Here is a 19,501-nt window from a genome sequence, read left to right on the forward strand (position 1 = left end):
CACGCGCAGCCCCGCGGCCCCGCGGTCGGGTCTGGAAGGCCCCCAGATCTGCTGCCTTTAGCCTTTCAGGATTTTTCCAGAATTCTTGCCGAAGTGGCCTAAGACCAGCAGAGCGGAGCTTCCCCTGACGTTACGGTTGGGCTCCAGTCAGCACGGAGCCCCTGTGGCCAGGCAGAGGGGGAAGACCCGCCTGTCCCCCGCATCCCCGGAGCTTCCGGATCTGACCAGTCTGACTGCTTGGCCGGGAGGGTCTCCTGTTCTGTTCCTGGAAGGGAAGACACGGCACAGAGGGGAGGCGATCGCTGTCCTACGTGTGGGGTCACAGCCCAGCCTGCCCCTCCCCAGTCACCCCTGACCTCGATTCGCGGACCTCGGGGGTGGTTTCCGAGTGGGTCCCCTGTGGATGCAGCCAGGGAGCCTGGGGCTGGAGCGCATGCGTCTGAACGTGTGACCCCCTCTGCACGGGTCTGAACGTGTGACCCCCTCTGCGCGGGTCTGAACGTGTGACCCCCCTCTGCGCGGGTCTGAATGTGTGACCCCCTCTGGTGGGCGAGGCCCGGTGGGGACAGAGGCCGGAATCGAGGTCCCGGGTGGGGCGGGGGCCACCGACCACGCTCTGTGTCTGGATCTCGGTGCCGGTTAAACATTGTGGTCCTTTTTTGGACGCTCCCTGGGAGTCCACTGGGGTTCCTGAGGCCGGACCCGATTGGAGCTCCTGCAAGGGGGCCTGGGACACCAGGGCCAAGCTCCCTTCTCCCTGCCGCTTGCGGGCAGGCTGCGCGGACCAGCAAAGCCCCTACGCGAGGGGGCCGCGAGGCTGGCACCTGGGGATCGCAGAGGCGGCGATCGTCCCCGCGAACCCCACAGGCGGAGAAGTCCCCAGACTGTGCAGTGGGCAAATGTGGACGCGGACGGCCCGGCTCACAGGTTCCCGCGGAAGGCACGTGTGCTCAGACAAATTAAGTATTTCTATCCATTTGCTTAATGGATGTTTGATCAGAGGAATTCAAGCCTTAACTGTAAGCAGTGGTTCTGCTTTAGAGTGAATTATTCATAGGGAAATGGGCCAAACATCCCAAGAGATCAGTACTTGGCTTCCGAGCTCTTGTTTTTCTACAAGGATCAGTAAATGCTGGCAGGCGAGAGCAGCAGGGCTCACGGGGCGCTCCTGGAGAGCACAAGGCCGCAGCCAGCCAGGTTGTGGGGTGACTACCCCTTGGACTGGGGGGGCCCTGGCTAGAGGCGCTCTGTGTCTTTGGGCACGTTTCTGGTGACCGACCAGGGGATCTGTCACCGTCCGGCCCTGTGCGGGCCGCGGATGGCGGGCTCTGCTGATGCATCCGGGTGGCTGATGGGCGGTGGGCGGGTAAAGAGAGCCCCCAGCCGCAGGTTCAGGCCGGACGGAGGGCCTGGCCGGGTGACTCGGAGACGAGGAGCGGACCCGCGTGGGAGGGCCTGGGCTCACCGCCGGTGGAGCTGGGGACCCGTGAGCGCCCCTGGGCTGGCGGGAGCTCCGGGAGTGGAGCGCTCAGGGGCGAGCCCCCAGGCCTGCAGCCCACACACCGTGGGCTCAGCGGGGGTCACCCCGTTCCCACTGCCCCGTCGGAGCTGCGGGGCCCGGAACACCCGGGATGTGTTATTAATAGCACTGCTGCCCGGCGCTATGGAGTTCATGCGTGTTTCTTTTAGAAGCTTGAGAAAGTGCAGATCGGCGAGAGGAAGACCGTGCGACTCCCTGGTGTTCTGATAAAGCGCCGCTGGTGTTTGCTTTACCGTATGGCATCTCAGATATGTGGGGCCGCGCTATTTCTGTCACTCTGCACACTTCTCCATCCGCGTGGGAGCCTCTGTGTGTTACTCCCAGTGTCACCATGTTAACTGCACGCTCCGTGCTCTTTGGGCTCCAACGCCTTCTGGGTCACTTGGTCACTTGTCTATCGTCCCCTGAAGGACACAGTAATGGACACCTATGGTGGCCTCGTGCCTTCATCTGGCCACCGTCTGATGGGGTCCCATGCCCGCACGTGGCCTGGTGGGGCCGACCCCGCCCCTGGCTCTGGCTTGGCCACCGGGAGCCAGGCGTCCTCCCGCTGATGGACTGGGTCAGGGATGGTTCTGTGGCCCGAGCCAAGCATCAGAACCACCCCAGAGAAAGGGGTGTCCTCCTCCGTTCTTGGAGCCCAACAGCCGTGGGTCCCCTCCGGATACCGCATAAAGGAACCAAGCATGGGTTTGAGAGGGACAGTGGCCTGGGGACTGGCCTGGACACCTGGCTTGGCAGGGCCCACGGCAGCGTCCTGCTCCAGGTGTCGTGCTTGTGTGCTTGTCTGATGCAGCGGGAGACACAGCCTGTGCGATTGGGAGCGGAGACGGTGGTGGGAGGGAGCCGCTGTCCCGGATGGTGCTGGGGGCGGTGCTGGCAGTGGCACGACGTGCACGGCCAGCCCCAGCCGCGGGGTCGTCCTGGCCACCTCCCAGAGCCTTCCAGCTGCCTGGGCCCCTGCTCAGTGCCTGTGGGGGCAGAGAGAGACGGAGCCCCAGCTGTGCACGGAGATGCTCGTCCCCAGACGCAGGCCGGGGTGCAAAGTCCAAGCCCAGAGAGCTAGTGGGTAGAGGTGCCCGCTCCCTAGTCCCCCCGGCTGATGCGGGCGCTTCTCCGCACGGGCAGGGGTGAATGGCAGCAGCACCGTGTGCTCCCACGGCGCCCTGATGGGGCTGAGCCGGCCAGTGGACGGCATCCAGGCCTGGAGGACGGGGGCTCAGGGCCCACGCCCTGGGGCTGCTGTCCCTGCGGCAGCGGGAGACCAGGGCCAGCAGGGACCACGCTGAGTGGTTTTCAGAAAATAAAATGTAAAGAAAGGAAAAGCCAGGGAACACCCACCCCTTGGGGTCTGTCCTGCGCTGGCTACTCGGGCTGGTCTGTCCTCAAGGTCTCCCCCCCGATGAACGCCAGGTACCGGAGACCGCGGGGGCCCCAGGAGCAGGAGGCCCGGTCCTCCCTGGAGGCTGGGTCTGGACGGGGGAGGCTGGGCACCCCCACCCCATGTCTCTGCACCATCCTGCGTGGGCACAGCGGTGCCAAAGTCAGCCGCTGGCCTGGGAAGACAGAGCGGGTTCTTATCTGCTTCCTCAAGGCTCGCGCGCCTGGCTGGCTGGAAAAGCGGGGCCCCGCCCACCACCCACGGTTCCCAGACATGTTCTCGGCCCTAAGCTCCTGGCATCCGGCGTCCCGGCTGGGAAACGGCCCTTCGCTGGCTCGCTGCTGCTGGGGCTCAGGCGGTGCCATCGGTCACCACTCTGGTTTTGCAGGCGGCGCACCCTGGGGGCTGTTCCCACATCACCACGGGCTGTCCAGGTCACTGCACATCCCTCTGTCCACCCCCTGCCTCCCTCTGCCACACGAGGACGCCACGACTGTTCTGGGACCGGCCGGGAAATGCAGGAGAGCCTGCATGTAGACGTGCATAGGTCCACAGGGATCGGGCCGTGGGCATCTTGGGGACCGCCCACACTGGGGGCTCCCTCACGTGCCCCTGGTACCATGTCGGGACTATGGCCAGCCGGGGGACCTGGCTGAGGGCCCAGCGTGGTGGGCTGGGGAGGAGCGGGAACAGCGCCCAGAGGCTGCACCTGTCCCTATGGGGGGCTGCTCACGCCGGGATCACAGGCGGCCTGTCACCGACGCCAGGGAGTCTTTGTGGCAGGCTCCTGGCAGCGAGGAGCTGGGCTTCTCCAGCATAACTCTCAGGTCCCTAGGGGACAGGCCGGTTCTGCTGTGGTGGCCCAGGGGCCGCATGGCTCACCAGCTCTGGGTGATGCCTGCACAGCTGCCTGGAGGCCTCACCGCAAGGCTGGAGGGGACGGAGGTCCAGAAGGGTCGGCAGGCCCGGAGCGCACCAGAGACTTGGCTTCAGCCAGACAGCGCAGCTCGGCCAGGACTGGTGGACAGGCTCAGGGCCCCGAGGACGCCACCAGCCCCCACACCTGCGGCCAACAGGTCGCTCTGGGGCCTCTCCCTGATCTTGGGGCACTGCCGCTGGCTGACGGTCGCTGGGCCTCGGAAACCACCTGACAGATGCACTGGTCACAGGCTCCACCTCCAAAACAAATCCACGGCTCTCCCCACGGCCGCCTCCCCGTCTGAACCTGGACACACGGCCAGAGGTGCCCCTGTCCCGGCGCCCCAGGACCTGCCGCCCCTCTGCCCTCCCCCTGCTCCGGCCACACGCCTGCCTGCCACGTACCTATAGCACCGTACCCCTTGGTCATCCTCGGGGCTGGCCTGTCCCCCTCCCACCATCTGCCCCAGTGTGGTCTTGTGGGGGCTGTTCCCGTCCCCCGGCATAGAGCACGGACCCCGCCTGCCCGTCGCTCTCCGCCGCTTCACCTCACTCAGGCTTTCCACCAGGGACCCGTCTGCTCCGTGGTTGCCTGTCTCTGGCCGCAGTCGTCTGACGTGGGCCGGAGCTGGGCCGACTCGGCCGCGTGGCTGCCCCTGGGATGGCGCCTGCGATCACCCTGATGGACGTGGGAGCCACGGGCCACGTGTGGCAGCCGCGCCGTGGAACCAGGTCCTGGAGCCCGCAGGACGAGAGGCCGTGGCGTCCGCCCGCGCGTCGGGGAGCAGAGAGGGAGGGACGAGGCGGCAGTAGGTCACCGTGGGAGGCCGGCAAGGGACACAGGCGCCCTGCGCCCGACAGAGCCGCCCACGTGCCGGGGCCCACACAGGCTCTGGGAAGACCCGGGAGACCTGCTTGCCCGTTCGTCACGGCAGGAGGGACTCATCTCTGCTCCCGCGGCCGTCCTGTCCTCTGGGTGAGGAGCACGGGAGACCCGAGCCAGCGCTGTCCTCCCGCCGCCCAGTGGCTTTCCTGGGGCGCATGGAGGGACAGGCTTGGGAGGCCTCCAGCGCGCTCGTTTCAGAACTTACTACAAAGCCGCAGGGGCCAGAACCGTGTGGAGCTGACACACGGACAGACGTGCAGACCAACGGACTAGAGCAGCCCCGAAATAAACCCACAAATGTACGGTCAGTGACCCTCTGCCGGGGGCCAGGGTCACTCGCTGGGGGAGGACAGCCCCTTCAGCAAGTGGTGCTGGGAAAACTGGGCGTCACAGGCAGGAGAAAGACGCCGGACCCTCGCCCAGCACCACATACAGAAAGTAGCTCAGACCCCAAACGAACAAGTTCTAGAAGGTGCTGGGCAGAGCTTCCTAAACCTGGATGTGGCCCAGATGTCGTGGCCGTGGCCCCAGAGGCAGGGCCCAGCAGGAAAGTCTGCCGCCCGTGTCTGCAAGGCCACCAGGAGGCAGGTGCTCCCGGCCGCCCGCGGGGTCTGCGCCCACCTGTGTGCAGTGGGGGCGGGGCCTGGGGCCCGGGATGTCCCCCCGCCACCTGCCGATGCTCCACAACCTGCCGGGGCCCAGGGGAAGCAGCCCGCGGCTGAGCCCACATCATCGACGTGAGGACCCCGGGCAGAAGTGCCCCCGACACGTGCAGCCCCGAGAGGCGGACAGTTTCTCGGACACGTGTGGGAGTCATGGCGCGGGGCTGGCCTGTGGTCTGAGCTCTGTGTGGTCCACAAGCAGCCTGTGGGGACAGGTCCTGTGGGGCACCCCCTCACCCCCCTAGGCCAGCCCTATGGGCCCCCAGACCCCCCCCAGCCATGGCACGTCCAGCTGGGGTGAGGAGGGGACAGGAGGGCTGACCCCTCGAGGACTTGTCCCTGTGTCCTGGAGCCTGTTCTGTGTTTGCAGAGGACCCGGGGGGCCCCACTTGCAGGGTCTGTCCCTGGAGAAGGAGCTCCCAGCACCAGAGGCCACACAGGTGCCCGCTGGGGACAATCACGTGTGCACTGCGCACGGCTGCCTTCGTGCGGCAGACATGTGAGGAGAAGCTTCGAGAGACCTTGTGGCCGACCGAGTCCCACGTCCTGACCTTCTGCCCTGAAGGAAAAGTCTGGGGTCAAGGCAGCGTTTGCCACGAGAGGGCGATTCCCACGGTGCGGGAGCCCACGCGTGTGCGGGCAGCTCTGCGCCCGGTGCTGCCTGGCTTCACCCCCGCGGAGCCCCTCACCCCGCACTGGCCGATGGCAGCGCTGGGCCTCTGTCCCCCCGAGCCGGGGCCACCTGCTCCCAGGGCCTATCCACGTGGCCAATGGCCTGCGGCCTGGCCACGGAAGCCTGCACAAGAGAGCGGGTTGGTAGGAAGTCTGCCGTCATTACTCGCCGTAGGGGTCTCTTATTCTATCGATTTTTGTCTAGATTTACTTCACTTTCTTTTTTCTGTGCGTGTTTTCCCCTCACATCCCTAGACAATGCTCAACCCACTGAGCCACCTAAGCGCCCCAAGATTAATGTTTTTTAAATCAAAGTGATTAAAACATGAAGAGTAAGTGAATATAATGTTTATTTTCTCACAAACTGAAGAAATATTCTCTAAGCATATCACAAAGACAGAAACTATAAGGATTAAGAACTAAATTAAGATTTCAGGGGCGCCCGGGGGGGGTCTCTGTGCCTTCAGCGCAGGTCAGGGTCTCGGGGTCCTGGGGCCGAGGCCTGCGTCGGGCCCCTGCGCGCTGGAGGGTCTGCTCTCCCTCTGTCTTCTTTTTTTTTTTTTTTTTTTTTAAGATTTTATTTATTCATTTGACACAGAGAGATCACAAGTAGGCAGAGAGGCAGGAAGAGAGAGAGAGGAGGAAGCAGGCTCCCCGCGGAGCAGAGAACCCGATGCGGGACTCGATCCCAGGACCCTGAGATCATGACCTGAGCCGAAGGCAGCGGCTTAACCCACTGAGCCACCCAGGCGCCCTCTCCCTCTGTCTTCTGCCCTGCTCGTGCACACACTCTCTTTGCCAAATAAATAAATGAAATATTTAAAAAAATAAAAATCTTTAAAATGAAAGAATTAAATTTGTTTTTTATAGCAAAAAATGTTCTTGAGCAAACCAGAATGGCAAACGACTTTGGGGAGGGCGGGCATTTCGGCTTCTAGGACACATAATACAGTGACGTAGGCAATGCTTCCAACTACTAAGAGAGGGTTCAAGTGACCAAGAGACCAGTCCCTCCCGCGGCGACCCTGCCAGATGCCTCCGTCCCACGCACTGGCCGCCAGCTTCCCCGCACCTCTTCTGCGGCCTGTGCTGGGCCTCAGTTGGCCGGCGGCCTCCGCGCAGGGAGCTGGGGCCATCGCCTTGTCCGTCTCGGGAAAGGACCAGGACAGGTGGCTGAGGACTCCCGGGCCGCGCTCTCTGTCCGTGTCACTTGCTGGCTCCCTGGGCCCACCTTCCAAATAAACTGCTCACACGCAAATCCTTGACTCGGATCTGGTTCGGAGAGAATCCGACCAGGACGTAGCCCCAGTCAAAGTGGGGAAATGTCCACAAAAGAGAAACACCAACGGTCCGTCTGTGGGAGAGGCTGGGGACTCCGAGAATCCCACCTTCCCGTGGCAGCGGGAGCCCGTGCGCCTGTCCTTCCCGCGCGTGGTCTGGGCCGCGCACGGCCGCCGTGAGACACGGACGTATTTGCCACAGAAGGCCGCGTCCGTGGTCTTCCAGGAGGTAGCGGGTCACTGCGCAAGCAGACCCACGTACGGCAAGACACTGAAAGCAAACACGAAGGAAAGCGGGGAAACCGGAGGCACCAGTGGGTTGAAACCGTCGATGATTTCCGCGTGCAACACCCGTCGCCGTTAGCAGCGACGCGGTTTTCTGTGTACCCGCAGAGGAATGTCCCGACTTCCTAAGGGAGGAGCGTGGGTGGGAAGCAGCGTGGGGTAGGGACCCACCTCGACCCTGACGGGTGGGAGTGTGGCTCAGGAAGACGTCGGGGACCGGGCAGGGCGAGCGTCCAGCTCCGGTTGCTGGGAGCGGCAGTGGTGTATGTGATTTTGTCTGCCTGCCTGGGGCGTCTCGCTTTCCCGTAACGAGTTTGCAGAAGTTATGTGACTTGAGAAAAGCTGGTGCTGCTCCTGCCAGAGGAGAGCTCTTCGCGGCCGCTGAGCGCCGGGCAGGGCCAGGGGCACAGGTGTCTCTGCCCCGGCCCGCTGACTGCTGAGCCACGAGCCCCCACCCGGCGGACACGCGCCCCAGGCACCCCACTCCCGCCGGCCCAGGCATGGACTGCTCTTGCCAGGGTCACCATGCCCTTGGGCGAGGGTCATCTCTCTGCTTGCCGTGAAGGGCCCTGATTGGCCGGGCTGGGACCCTTGGAGCGGAGGGGTGGGTCTGCCCAGGGAACCCGCGGTGAGAGTGGGGAGCGGCCCCGTGGGAATTGGGGTTTGGGACCTACAGGAGGGGCCTGGGTGCCTCGCCCCAGGGGAAGGGCCTGCTCTGGGGCTTTGAGCAGGTACAGCCCCTCGTCCTCACACGGCCTGCTCCTGCTTGTTCCTGGAGGACAGGCCACTGCCCGGAGGTGCGGCCCTGAGCCCTGACCTCTGCCTGCCTCTCCCAGCCTGGGAGCCCCGGGGGGGAGGCTCCAGACGCAGTGTCAGGACCCCTTGGCCAGGGTCAGGTTTGGGGTAGAGGGGAAGACACTGCACACATGGCCCGGACCAACAGGCGGCCGGCTGGACTGGCGGGCGGCCTGCGCCCAGGACAGCCCCAGCACCCATGTAGGCTCCTGCGGCCGGAGCTCAGCCCAGCCGGCGAGTGTCCCGCACGGGGCTTCAGCGGAGCCAAGAAGAGAGAACTCTCGCCTCTGGGATTGCCCACGCGAGGGCTCAGCCCTGGGACGAGGCCAGCACAAACCTGGGGTCCCGGGGAGTCTGCAAGGTGGGGCGGCAAACTGAAAGCCCTGGGAGGGCCCCGCTGAGCAGGTCACCTGTGGCGTCCTTGCCTGTGACAGCTCTGCCCAGATTTCGCAGGTGGGGGGGCCCTCCAAGACCTCCGTGCAGCACCGGACCGCAGAGTAGGGGGAGACCGCTGAGGCAAGAGCCCCCTCGGCTCTCTCGCTGCTCAGCAGAGCCGCCCCCCCCACACCCCGACCGTGGGCCCTTCGTTCTCCTTGTCTAGGCTGACAGCACGAGGTCATTCGTGACTCACTGGGCCATCTCGGGAACAGAATGGCCGAGGGGAGCACCTGTCCCTGCCAGTGGGACTAGGGGGCAGGCCACCCAGACTCTGTGAGGTGTGGGCAGCGACAGGAACACACCCCCTTGAGCAGACAGAAAGGGACACTTTCCAGAGCAAAGCTGGCCCTGCCTGGCAGACACCATGGGACACGCCTTTCCTGTTCTCACGCAGCAGAGGCCGAGAGCACTGGTCCAGGAGCACCGTGGATCCCCCAGTCCGGCCCTGGGCATGCCGGGCTCGTCTGCGGGCAGCCGGAGGCGTCCCTGCCTTCCCTCCCCCACGCCGGTCCAGGCAGGGGAGCCCTCCTAGCACACACACAGAGGACTTCTATTTCTGGACGACAGAGACTTGGTTCCCTGCCCGTCACTCCCTCTGGAAGCAGAAGCGCTGAATAAAACATGAAGAGTGTTTCCTCAGACACTTGAACGTGCAGGTGAGGAATGAGCCCTGCGAGCGGGGTCCTGGGGTGTGGGCGTGAACCGGGCCTGAACCGGAGCCTGGCCTGGAGGCCCACGTGGAGGAGGAGGACACAGCCCTGGGCCGACTAGAGGAGCAGCGCGGCAGGAGATCTGGCCCACACCAGACCCCTAATCTCCATATAAAGACAGGCCACGCCAGCGGCCCGACCCCGCCACGCAGGGTGCTGCCGGCCTCTAATGTCGGCCCTCCCTGGAGATCTGTGGCTGCCGGCCGACCTGCCCGACCCTCACCCCACAGTCACACTCCCTGAGGGACCCAAAACCCAGAGTTTTGACTGGAGTGCTTTCAGGCGGGCAGTGACTGTGGGAAAAACCCAAGTTCAGCCTGACCTCAAGGGGCTCCCATGGACGCACAGTCCAAGACCCGTGAAATCATGGCAAGTAATCACACGCTGAAAAGGCCACAAGGCACCATGTGTGAGCCAGAGAAACCACGGGCAGCAGAGCGTGGCTCGCAGATACGCCCATGGTGGGATTTTCAGGGCAGAATATCTGGTAATTAAGTAAGTAAAAAAGGGCTTGAATAAGGAGCATGTGACTGTGAAAACCCAGTCAAGCCACACTGAAAACAACCAAATAGAATTTCTAAAAACGGAATACACAAGTGGAGCTGAAAACCCATGGATTAGAAAATAAAGAGTATTAGAATACAGTCCCGACCGGATCAACTCCGCGACAGACGTAGTTAGAAAGAGAGCCAGAGAAGTGGAAGGCGGTCGGCAGGAATTCTCTCTGATTGGTAGAAACTAAAGCATGGAACACGTGAAGGGTCACGATAACACAGGGCCACGTGGAGCTGGAAGCCCTGCTACGACCCCGGCATGTCGGCCAGGCGAGTTACCGACCGAGGATCGAGTCGTGAGGGGACGTTGGCAGGGACAGAGTACAGCCTCTGTCCAGAGACAGCGAGGGGGGCTGAAAGAGAAGGGGAATGGAGACAAGTGTCGCGCGCAAAACAAACACGTGTGGGGATCAGTGACTTGGGGGTGACTGGCCGGACGGACAAGCCTCTGTTGTCCGACCGGGAGGCAGAATGGAGCATCACGAACAACTTTATGCCTGAAAACTTGCGTGAAGTGCATGCAATTCTAGAAAAATAAGACTTAACAAAAGCAGGTCAAGAAGAAATAACTAACTTGAATAATCCAATAACAAATTAGATTGCATCAGCAGGTAAAAACCTTTCAAAGGCTTTTACCAGCATTTAAGAAAGAATTAAGAAATAGTGATTGCAGAGTATATAAAAAGATTTTTTAAGAAGTCTGTGTCATCGGGGCACCTGGGTGGCTCAGTTGGTTGGACGACTGCCTTCGGCTCAGGTCATGATCCTGGAGTCCCGGGATCGAGTCCCGCGTCGGGCTCCCAGCTCCACGGGGAGTCTGCTTCTCCCTCTGACCTTCTCCTCGCTCATGCTCTCTCTCAAATAAATAAATAAAATCTTAAAAAAAATGTATTAAGAAGTCTGTGTCATCTACCCAAGCTTCTGTACGCTGAAGTGTATGGGACACACGTGTTGGTCGGCTTTAGGCGTGCGCGGTGACCCGGTGAGTCCGTGTCGCCCAGCTCCTAGCCTGTCTTCGTGGTGAACTCTTGCATGCGTTCCCTTTAAGATGAGTGTCGGGGGGAGATGCCCGCTGCCCCCATCCTAGACCGTGTCATACCTGTCCAGGAAAGGTCACAGGAAAGACTGGAAAAGAAATGAACAGTGGCTCCAACACAGAGAATTTTCATTTTCTTACCTAAATGTAGGCATCCCAGGGCTGGGACTGAGACCCCACCACCCCCTTAGCCTTCTGCAGAAGCCATCCTCCGGACTTGGTTGCTAACTCAGTGCCTAAGAGGGCTGCCTGAGCGCCAGGCCCTGTATCTGCATTCCAGCCATCCTGAGAAAGGTACGTGTCTGCTCTCTGGACATTACTTGAGAGGCACCCGACTATTTCTCCTTCATTTCTTTGGCCAGAGTATGTGGTCAGACCTTGACTCCTGATGGCCATGAGGCCAGAATAAGTGGAGAGTGGGCCCAGGGCCTCGGGCTGAGGGGAAAGCCCGAGCCAGGGGCACCAGGTGTCCCAGGCTGAGACTAGAGGTGGTCCCCTGCAGCAGGAGCCACCCCCCACCGTCCACAGCCTGCCCAGGCTCCAGCCCCCTGGGAGGCAGGAGAGAAAGCCAGGGCAGCCGTCACCCACTCAGAGCCGGTGCAGGACCCTGGCCGGGATGCGGGATGCTTTGTGACCTTGCTCATCCCAGGGTCACCTGCAGAGAAGGCTCTTGGCGCAGCTGTTTGCTGCCCAGATCTGTGTATCGGCAGGAGGGCGTTTAGCAATTTTGCAGAGCACGGTTGTGTTTTGTCATAATTTCAGCAAGTGTATTTTTAGCTCGAGGACTCAGGAGCAAGCTGACGGTGCGTCCTCAGAAGCCGAGAGGTGCCGTCAGGGCCAGGCACTGGCCGCAGCCCCCACACTGTCCAGACAGCATCCCCCAGGGAGCCTGAGCCCCAAGGTCTCAGGAGTCACTCACATGCGCTCAGGAGTGTTGGAACCTCGTCATGCTGGGGACAGAGCCCGTGCAGGGCATCAGCAGAGAAGAGTGGAGATGCCATGGGGTGGCGGGGAGGGGGAGCTAGAGTCCCGGGGGACACGGTTGAGCAGGGAGGGCTGGGCAGCAATCGGGTCGTCAGGCTGTCTACTGGGAGGAGGGGTGGTTGCTGGGAGGGGCAGGACAGCGGGAGTTCATCCTGCCCCTTGCCTGGGGGCTCCGAGCTGGAGGTAAAAGGGGCAGGTGTGGGGAGCAGGGGAAGGGCCGGGAGCTGCTCTGGGCTGGGTCACAGCTCCGTCACAGCTCCGCCACAGCTCCGTAGGACGCTCGGTCCCAGCTGCAGCAGGAGGGACCCAGACTAGCAGACCCCCACTGAGATCGGCTCCAAGAAGGGAGGAGCCCGGAGGATGGGGCCAGCATGACCCACAGGCAGGGTGCGGGGCGGGGGGCTCTCAGCAGGACCGCGGGCACAGGTCCGAGTGTCTTCTGCGGGTGGGGTCTGCGGGGGCTGAGGGCCGCAAACATCCAGCTCCGGGAGGCCGTGCTGGGGACGGGGCAGTGAAGACCACGGGCCCACGGGCGCTCTCCAGGGCAGGGCTGTCCCCACCGCGGCTGCTGGGAGGAGACTGGGCGCCACCAGCCTGAGAAGGAAGCAGGGTCGGACCGAAGACTCAAGGCCCCGTGTTAGGATAAGACCCGCTGTGCAGCCGGTCGGTCACGTGGCTTGCACGCGCGTGTGACAGGCGGGAGGGCCGAACACGTCCACCAGTGCAGGACACACCCTCTGCCCCAGCCCCTGTGGCCCAGCCCTCAGCTCCCCGGGGGACCCCTTCCTTGCACTTGTGGGTGGACGAGACCAGAGCCCACGGAGGTCCGTAGCTGGCCGCCCGGGTGTCCAGGACCGTGGGTCTCAGCGGCAGGTACACCAGGGTCCTCTCGTGCCCTTTCCTCTCCAGGGTGTCCGGCCCCCAGGGGGGCTGCCTGCACAAGGGGGTGGGGCCTGTTGGGGGCTTCTGTGATGCCCCCCCTCGTTAAGGACAGCTTGACACCCAGTGTCTTCCTGGGGAAGGGTCCTCCGGCTGGCTGTGTGGGGTGGGTGGGGCCCTGACCCCGCTGCCCTGCACCCCCACTGCCTCCTTCCTATAGGCCGTGTGCTCCTACCGCCAGGTGCCTTCATGGCCCTGAACCCCGAGCTGGGGTGCACACGCTCAGAGTCTGGGCTGAGGAGTGGAACTCCCTGGGGCTGGGGCTTCGGCCACTCGAACCTGGGACTCGCCCTCCCCAAGCAGGAAGGCCCCGGCCGGGCGCCATCGGCTGTCTTCTCTGAGCCCGGCGCGGGTGGGGGTGCCGGGGACCCTGCCCGCTGGCCTCACCATGGGCCTGCGGTCTTCACCGCCCTCCCCACGGGCCCCCTCACACTGCTGTTCCTACAGGGACGCCGCTCCGTGGTCTCAGGGCCCCCCAAGGGGATCGAAGCCCACCTCGGGACCCCCACCTCAACCATAGCTGCAAAGATCCTGTTTCCGCACGCTCGGGCTCCTGGCGTGCCGTGTGTTTTGCGGGGGCCACTGTTCGGCCTGCCGTGGGGGTGTGGTGGGGCGGGTGCGTCCAGAGGGGGGAAGCAGCGGGTTTCCTCCGGTGGCTGCGGCTTGCCGCTCCTGACCCCCCTCAACAAGCCTGGAGCCCGGGGGGCGCAGCCCGTGTTCATGGACCCCCTGTGGCCTCCCCGGCCGCCGCCCCCACCTTCCATAAGAACCCACTGCCGCTGGGGACCTTGTGGCTGACCCTTGACCTCAGAGAGCTCCGTCCCCCTGGCCGGGCCAGGGTGGACAGAAGTGGCTTTCCCCATCACCAAGGGGCAGCGCGGGGCCTCTGACCCCCAGTAGGCTGCGGGTCAGGCAGGCGCCGACTTCCCGGCGTTGGGGCTCCCTCTGAAGACAGAGCCCATGTGCGATGGCCAGGCCCTGGCCCCCCACGTGCCCCCGGTGAGGCTGGACGGGGGGTGGTCCCCGTGGGAGGGCACAGGTCTCACCCCTGAGTGCGAGCCCCACGTTCGAGTGCGTGCCAGGAGGGGAGCCTGCCGCCGCCCCATGTGCCCTGGGACCCCACGAGCGTCATGAGTGTAGCGAGAGCCACGTGTGAGCCCCAGGAACGGGGAACTCGCGGGCCACGCAAGGGCCGTGTCCAGGCGTCCCGGCAACACCGACGAAGCTGGGCTTCTGCGGGGTCGGCAGCCGGGGCCCACGTGAAATGGTCGCGGACAGAGCAGACTCGGAGGGAGAAATTCCGTGTGGGATAAAACACACTTTCCGGTTCAGCACACGACCCGTGGTCTCTGCATTGCCCGTAGGGGTAGGGGAGCCCCCACTCGGATACTGGCCAAGCGGCTTTGGCATTACACCCAGTGTTCCCCGGAAGTGCTGTGTGTCTTTATCCCCCAAATGTTCATTTCCTGCTTCCCAGAACAGCACAAACGTCTAGGGTTTTGGTATTTGAATTGCCAGAACTTCTCACGCACCAGGGAGCACCTGCGTCCCTGGGACCCTGAGGAGTGTGGTTCTGAGGGTTCTCCCAGGGGTGCTGCTGTGGCCCCCGCGGCCCCGCCGAGCAGCGGGGTCTGCATCCGGGGACTGGGGGACACGCGCGCCGTCCTGTCCAGCAGCCGTGGGGCTGCCGTGCCGGGAGTGGGGGGACAGAGGGGAGGGGCGGGGGGTGGGGAGGATCCCACAGGCCCCCCCGTGCTCCTCTGGGGTTGAAAGGAGAGGCGCTCCCTGGAGAAAGTGTGGGAAATCCACGGAGATAGGTAAAGAAGCCACACCCTTACCAGACTTTATTTTCCTCTTGGGGCCGAGCCTTGGGGCAGGGTGGGTAAGCCCACCACACGCACACCGGCCGCCAACACAGTCCCAGTGCCCTGATGTTTCTGTCTCAGAGTCGGGTCCCACCCAGGCGGGAGCCCCTGTGCGCTTCGGGCTGGAGCCAGCGGCCCTGGGTCAGAGGCCCGGGAGAGGAGGGACAGGAGAAGAGCTGTTTCCGCGGACCCGTAGAGGGGGACACCTAACGGGGGAGTCCTTGAGTGTCCTCCAAAGTCTGCGGCAAGCTCCTCAGAGGACCAGGACAGGAGCCCCCCACCAGGGCTCCGCATCTTGTGTTTACGGGCCCCCTTGGGGCTCAGGGGCTGGAGTCAGGGTTGCTGGACATCGGGGGCTCCATCACGCTGCCGGAGTTGGTGGAGGGGATAGGAAATGAAGACCACAGTGGGACAGGTGGGGCCCCATGGGGGGTCTTGGCCCCGGGTCTGCCCTGGATCTGCGGCCGCCCCTCGCTGCAGGACAGGCTCCTGGCGAGGACGGAGACGGGGCTGAACTCACTCGTTGGAAGAACTTGGCGTCTGCGGGAGGCGGGAGGCAGACACCTGGGCCCTCCCGGGGTCCCGTCTGCGAGGTAGCCCGGCTGGCCTGTCCCCGTCCTCAGGGCCTGCTGGTGGGGGCTCCTCAGGCCCTCCCGGGGGCCCCCAACCCCCGGCTCGCAGGGCCCTGGGTCACCCCAGCCCCCAGCCTGGCTGGAGCCGGAGACAAGAAGCAGAACTCCTTCCTTTGTTAATCATTTTCCAGTGAAACCTCGCTTTGGCCTGGAAAGTAGGCTGAGGCCTGGCGAGCGAGGGGGTGCCTGGACCCTCACACGGGCTGCGCGGGGCCGCCGCTGGGAGAGGCCGCCGGCTGGCAGCGTCTCTTCTCTGACTCACACGAGTATTTATAGCGGAAGAGCCGAGCGCCAAGGCCCAGCTCTCGCAGGGGAGTGGGGGCGTGCAGATGCCGGGGCACACCGCGGGGGCCTGTCTGTCCCCTTGGCCTTGCCGGGGTCTCGGCGGCCGGCAGACGAGGACGAGTGTGCAGCTTCCACCGCGCGTCCCAGACTCCGCACTGTTGCCTGTGGCCGTCCCGCGAGGCGCCCGCCCTTAAGGAGGTGGATGGGCCTCAGTCACGGTGCCGCCTGCGCGAGGCGAGGACGCGGGGTACCCCGTGTCTGCACCCGCGGCACCGTCGGAGCGTGCACGCCTCCCGTCTCCAGGCACCCGGAGCAGGAGCTGAGGCCCCCCCGGCCCGGGTCACCCTGCGCCTTCCAGCCGCCCACCCCACCTCCCCGGCCCCCACGGACCAGTACAACCCCAGGCCGCTCTGTCTGCGGGACAGCAGGTCTCAGCACCCCTGATGCGGTGGGGAGCTGCCTGGCCCCCTGCTGCGACGGCGGCCCCCACCCTGCCCTGCCCCCCCCAGACCACCTGGTGTTCTTGTCCTTCCTGTTCCAAACAACGTCCCGCGTGGCCTGTCTCAGGTGCCCGAGACCCCCCATGAAATGCCTCTCATGTGTCCAGGAGCCCTGCCCCCACCCGAAAAGTCAAGGGGAGATTCAATAGCAGAAACCGAAGCACAAAGAAAGGGCTACGGTGCCGGGTTCTTGGGGGAGCTGCGAGCGCGCGCGGCCGGGTGGACGGCGGGGGCTGCCCTGTGGGCTCTTGCGACCAGCAGAGTGAGGGCAGCAGACGTCTGTGAAGCGTGGGGAGAGGTCCCAGGCCTGTTTGTGCCCCCGACGTGCCTGTCATCTGCTCCGCCCCCAGCCCCGCCCCTCCGGCCACTTGTGCCCTTACGCCTGTCAGTCCTGGGGGTTCCCGAACTCGCCAAATTCCTGGTTCGTTTTTGGGGGTTCCCAAGCTGCCGTTGCTACTTTCACTGTGTCTGAGGCCGAGAAACCCATCTTGTCTCCCCAGGATGCCAGCCCACCCCGGGCAGCTCCGGCCCCCTGCAGTGGGCCCTCCAGCCCCCCGGGGTCCTCGAGGGGCCAGGGCAGAGGACGGGGTCCCGTGTGCCCAGACCGGCCCCTCCTTCCTCTGAGGTCGGGGCGGCTTTCCCAGGGTCCTGGTGCGGGAGCGCGGATGGCACCTGCCGCTGGCTGGTCTGGCTCGGGGGCCCCCGACCCCCCTGGGCAGAGGGCAGGAGGGCAGCGGCTGCCCAGACCCACCGTCTGTGTCTGCGGGTGGTGGTCGAGGCCAGCCCTGCCCCTCTGCGGGGTGACCGCCCTGCGGCACCTCCTGGGCCAGGGAAGGGGCCGTGGTGGGACCCGCGTGGGACCCGCCCCCGCCCCACCTCCTCCCTCCTCACCCCTGCTGGGGCCTCCACCAACCGCCTCTGCATCCCCGTGTGGGGGGAGCCAAGGGGGGTCAAGCTCCGTCCGGGCTGTGCGTGTATTCTAGAGACTCTGATTTCTCCCGTGGGACAGCGCCCCGGCTCCCACGTGACTCTCTGTGACGGCAGCAGCCGGGGAGCGGAGGGAGGCCCGGCCGAGGCCCCAGGCCTGTTCTCTGGACTCCCACCACCAGGCCGGCGGGCTCCATGGCTCTGGGCAGGACCGCCCGGCCCCGGGCTGGGAGTCCGGTCAAGCCCAGGCCTGCCCGACGCCCGAGCCGAGAGCCCCCCCTTGCCGACGCTGAGGACCGTGTCGGTGCGGAAGCACGTGTGGAGGGGAGAGGCAGAGTTTACCAGAGGTCGCGGCCGCGCCCGGCCGGTCCCGCACGTCTGCCTGGGACCACAGTGATTTATTTTCCTGTCTGAACCGTGCATTGCAGTGGGATTTGCAGCCACGAAAGTTCTTGGCCAGGACATTTGTGTCTTAGGAAATGTTGGGTTGCACTTTTATTTTTAGCGTCAGGAATGTGATGCTTGATATTATTTGGGTTTTTTGAGAAGGGCCAACTTTAAGATGAGAACTATGTCCCTTAACCCCGTGCCAATCCCGGAACACTCCTAAGGCTAAGAGAGGGCCAGGGCTCCACACGGAAAACACAAGCCGTCTTGTGCTCTGTCCCTGTAGGGACATTCTCGCCAAGGGTCTCTGGTGTGCCGGACCCCTGTGTCACTGTCCCAGGCTCCCAGGGTCAGGAAAACAAGCAAGTCTCCAGGCTGGAGGACAGGGGCCTCTCTGGGAGTGGTGACCCCCCTCCCCGCGCAGGGCGATGGGCTGCAGACCTAGGAAGGCGGCCGGCTGGGGCGGACGGCTGAGCCCGCAGCACACAGGCTCCTTCCGGCCCTCGGGTTTTCCGGGGGTGCACGGCCTGCTTCTCAGGCGCACCTCCCTCTTGTGGCTCAGTTACGGCCCAGGAGAAGGCTGGTTTTGACAGCCGCAGCGGGAGCTTTCCAGACCCCCGTGCCGGGGGTCCCTGTCGTGCCGTGGCTGCTGAGCCCTCAGGTCATGTCCAGATGCCCCGTTCAGTGCCTCTCCCGTCCCCCATCTGGAGGCCCGGTTCAGCCCACCGCTGGGCTTGCCAGCTTCGTGGCCCCTGTGCCCGTGGTGGTCACTTCTGAGCACAGCACGTCGGGGAGACATGGCCCTCGATGTGGAGACCTTGGTCTGCATCCTGGTTCTGCACCAGCGACTGTCCAGGCCAGTCACACAGTCACCATAGTCTCAACTCCTGCCGAGAAGGGAACGGGTTCCCCAGGACGAGCTCAGCAAGTGCGGCGGCCCCGGCCTAGGGCCTCCCTCTAGCCCCTCCCTCCTGCCCCGACAGGCGCTGCTAAGTCTGCACGCGAAGGCTCTGGTCTCCCGGAGCCGAGGTGCTTGGCACGAGAAGGCGCCTCCCTTGACTCAGTCTGCGTCAGGGGCCCCAGGAGGCATGGGACCCTCACCCTGTCAGGCCTGTGGAGTCCCCTCAGGCCCACAGCCTGGTTGTCGCTCTGACCCAAGCCCTGCTGCTTCCCCTCCTGCTGGTTCCTCGGGGCTGCAAGGCTAGGAAGTGCTCCCGGGGAAACCGGTTCCCAGCAGCGAGGGCGTCTGGGGTCTCCCTGCCGTTCCACATCCTGGGGCCCTAAGGGTTAGCACCGAAGGGACTGTCCGCTCAGAGATGAGCCTGTAGGTGAGGCAGCGGTCCTGCGGCGGGACCAAGCCCGTCCTGGCAGAGAGCGGAGAGTGGCCGTTGGCCCCTGGTCCCAGGCAGGTGGCTCGGCCTTTCTCTCCAGTTGGGGGTGGGGTGCACCGCATCTGGGCTACGGATCTCTGCGGGCTTGGGGCCAGCGCGTCTCTTTGACATTCAAAATCCAGTGCTCGCGTCTCTGGGCATTTGCTTCTACAACAGCTTTGCTTCTTCCCCATTTCACCGGGATTTGGGGAAGTTTAAAGTCTTCTCCAAGATTAGGTGGAGTGTGCTGGGCCCATGTGGCTCATGGGGGCCAGCCGACCCTTGGTGAAGCCCCAGGAGAGCAGCATGGCCCTGGCTGCCTGTCCTTGGAAGAAAGGGGACCCAGTGCCTGCCGGGGAGGGGCATCCCAGGCAGCCCTGTGGAAACCAAGGCCTCTCCGTGACCTGGTGTCCCTGTCCACCACCAGCACCATTGTCCCTGCCAGGACACCACTG

At 64.3% G+C, this 19,501-nt stretch overlaps 1 protein-coding gene across 1 annotated transcript; it reads left to right on the top strand.

The window, feature by feature from the left end:
- Window positions 1–698: 698 nt before the first annotated feature.
- Window positions 699–4,663, top strand: LOC116598416 (ESX-1 secretion-associated protein EspK-like). Its single transcript, XM_032357192.1, has 2 exons — window positions 699–4,240; window positions 4,397–4,663. The coding sequence occupies exons 1-2, from the start codon at window positions 3,639–3,641 to the stop codon at window positions 4,650–4,652; spliced, it is 858 nt and encodes a 285-aa protein (XP_032213083.1). The 5' UTR covers window positions 699–3,638; the 3' UTR covers window positions 4,653–4,663.
- The last annotated feature ends 14,838 nt before the right edge of the window (window positions 4,664–19,501 follow it).

Source organism: Mustela erminea, chromosome 1, assembly GCF_009829155.1.
Source record: "Mustela erminea isolate mMusErm1 chromosome 1, mMusErm1.Pri, whole genome shotgun sequence".
Lineage (NCBI taxonomy): Eukaryota > Metazoa > Chordata > Mammalia > Carnivora > Mustelidae > Mustela > Mustela erminea.

Coding starts and splice junctions, on each gene's coding strand:
- LOC116598416 (XM_032357192.1), top strand. CDS start 3,639: ATGGGGGGCTGCTCACGCCGGGATCACAGGCGGCCTGTCACCGACGCC. Junction 4,241..4,396: donor GCCACACGCCTGCCTGCCAC/GTACCTATAGCA, acceptor CACCTCACTCAG/GCTTTCCACCAGGGACCCGT.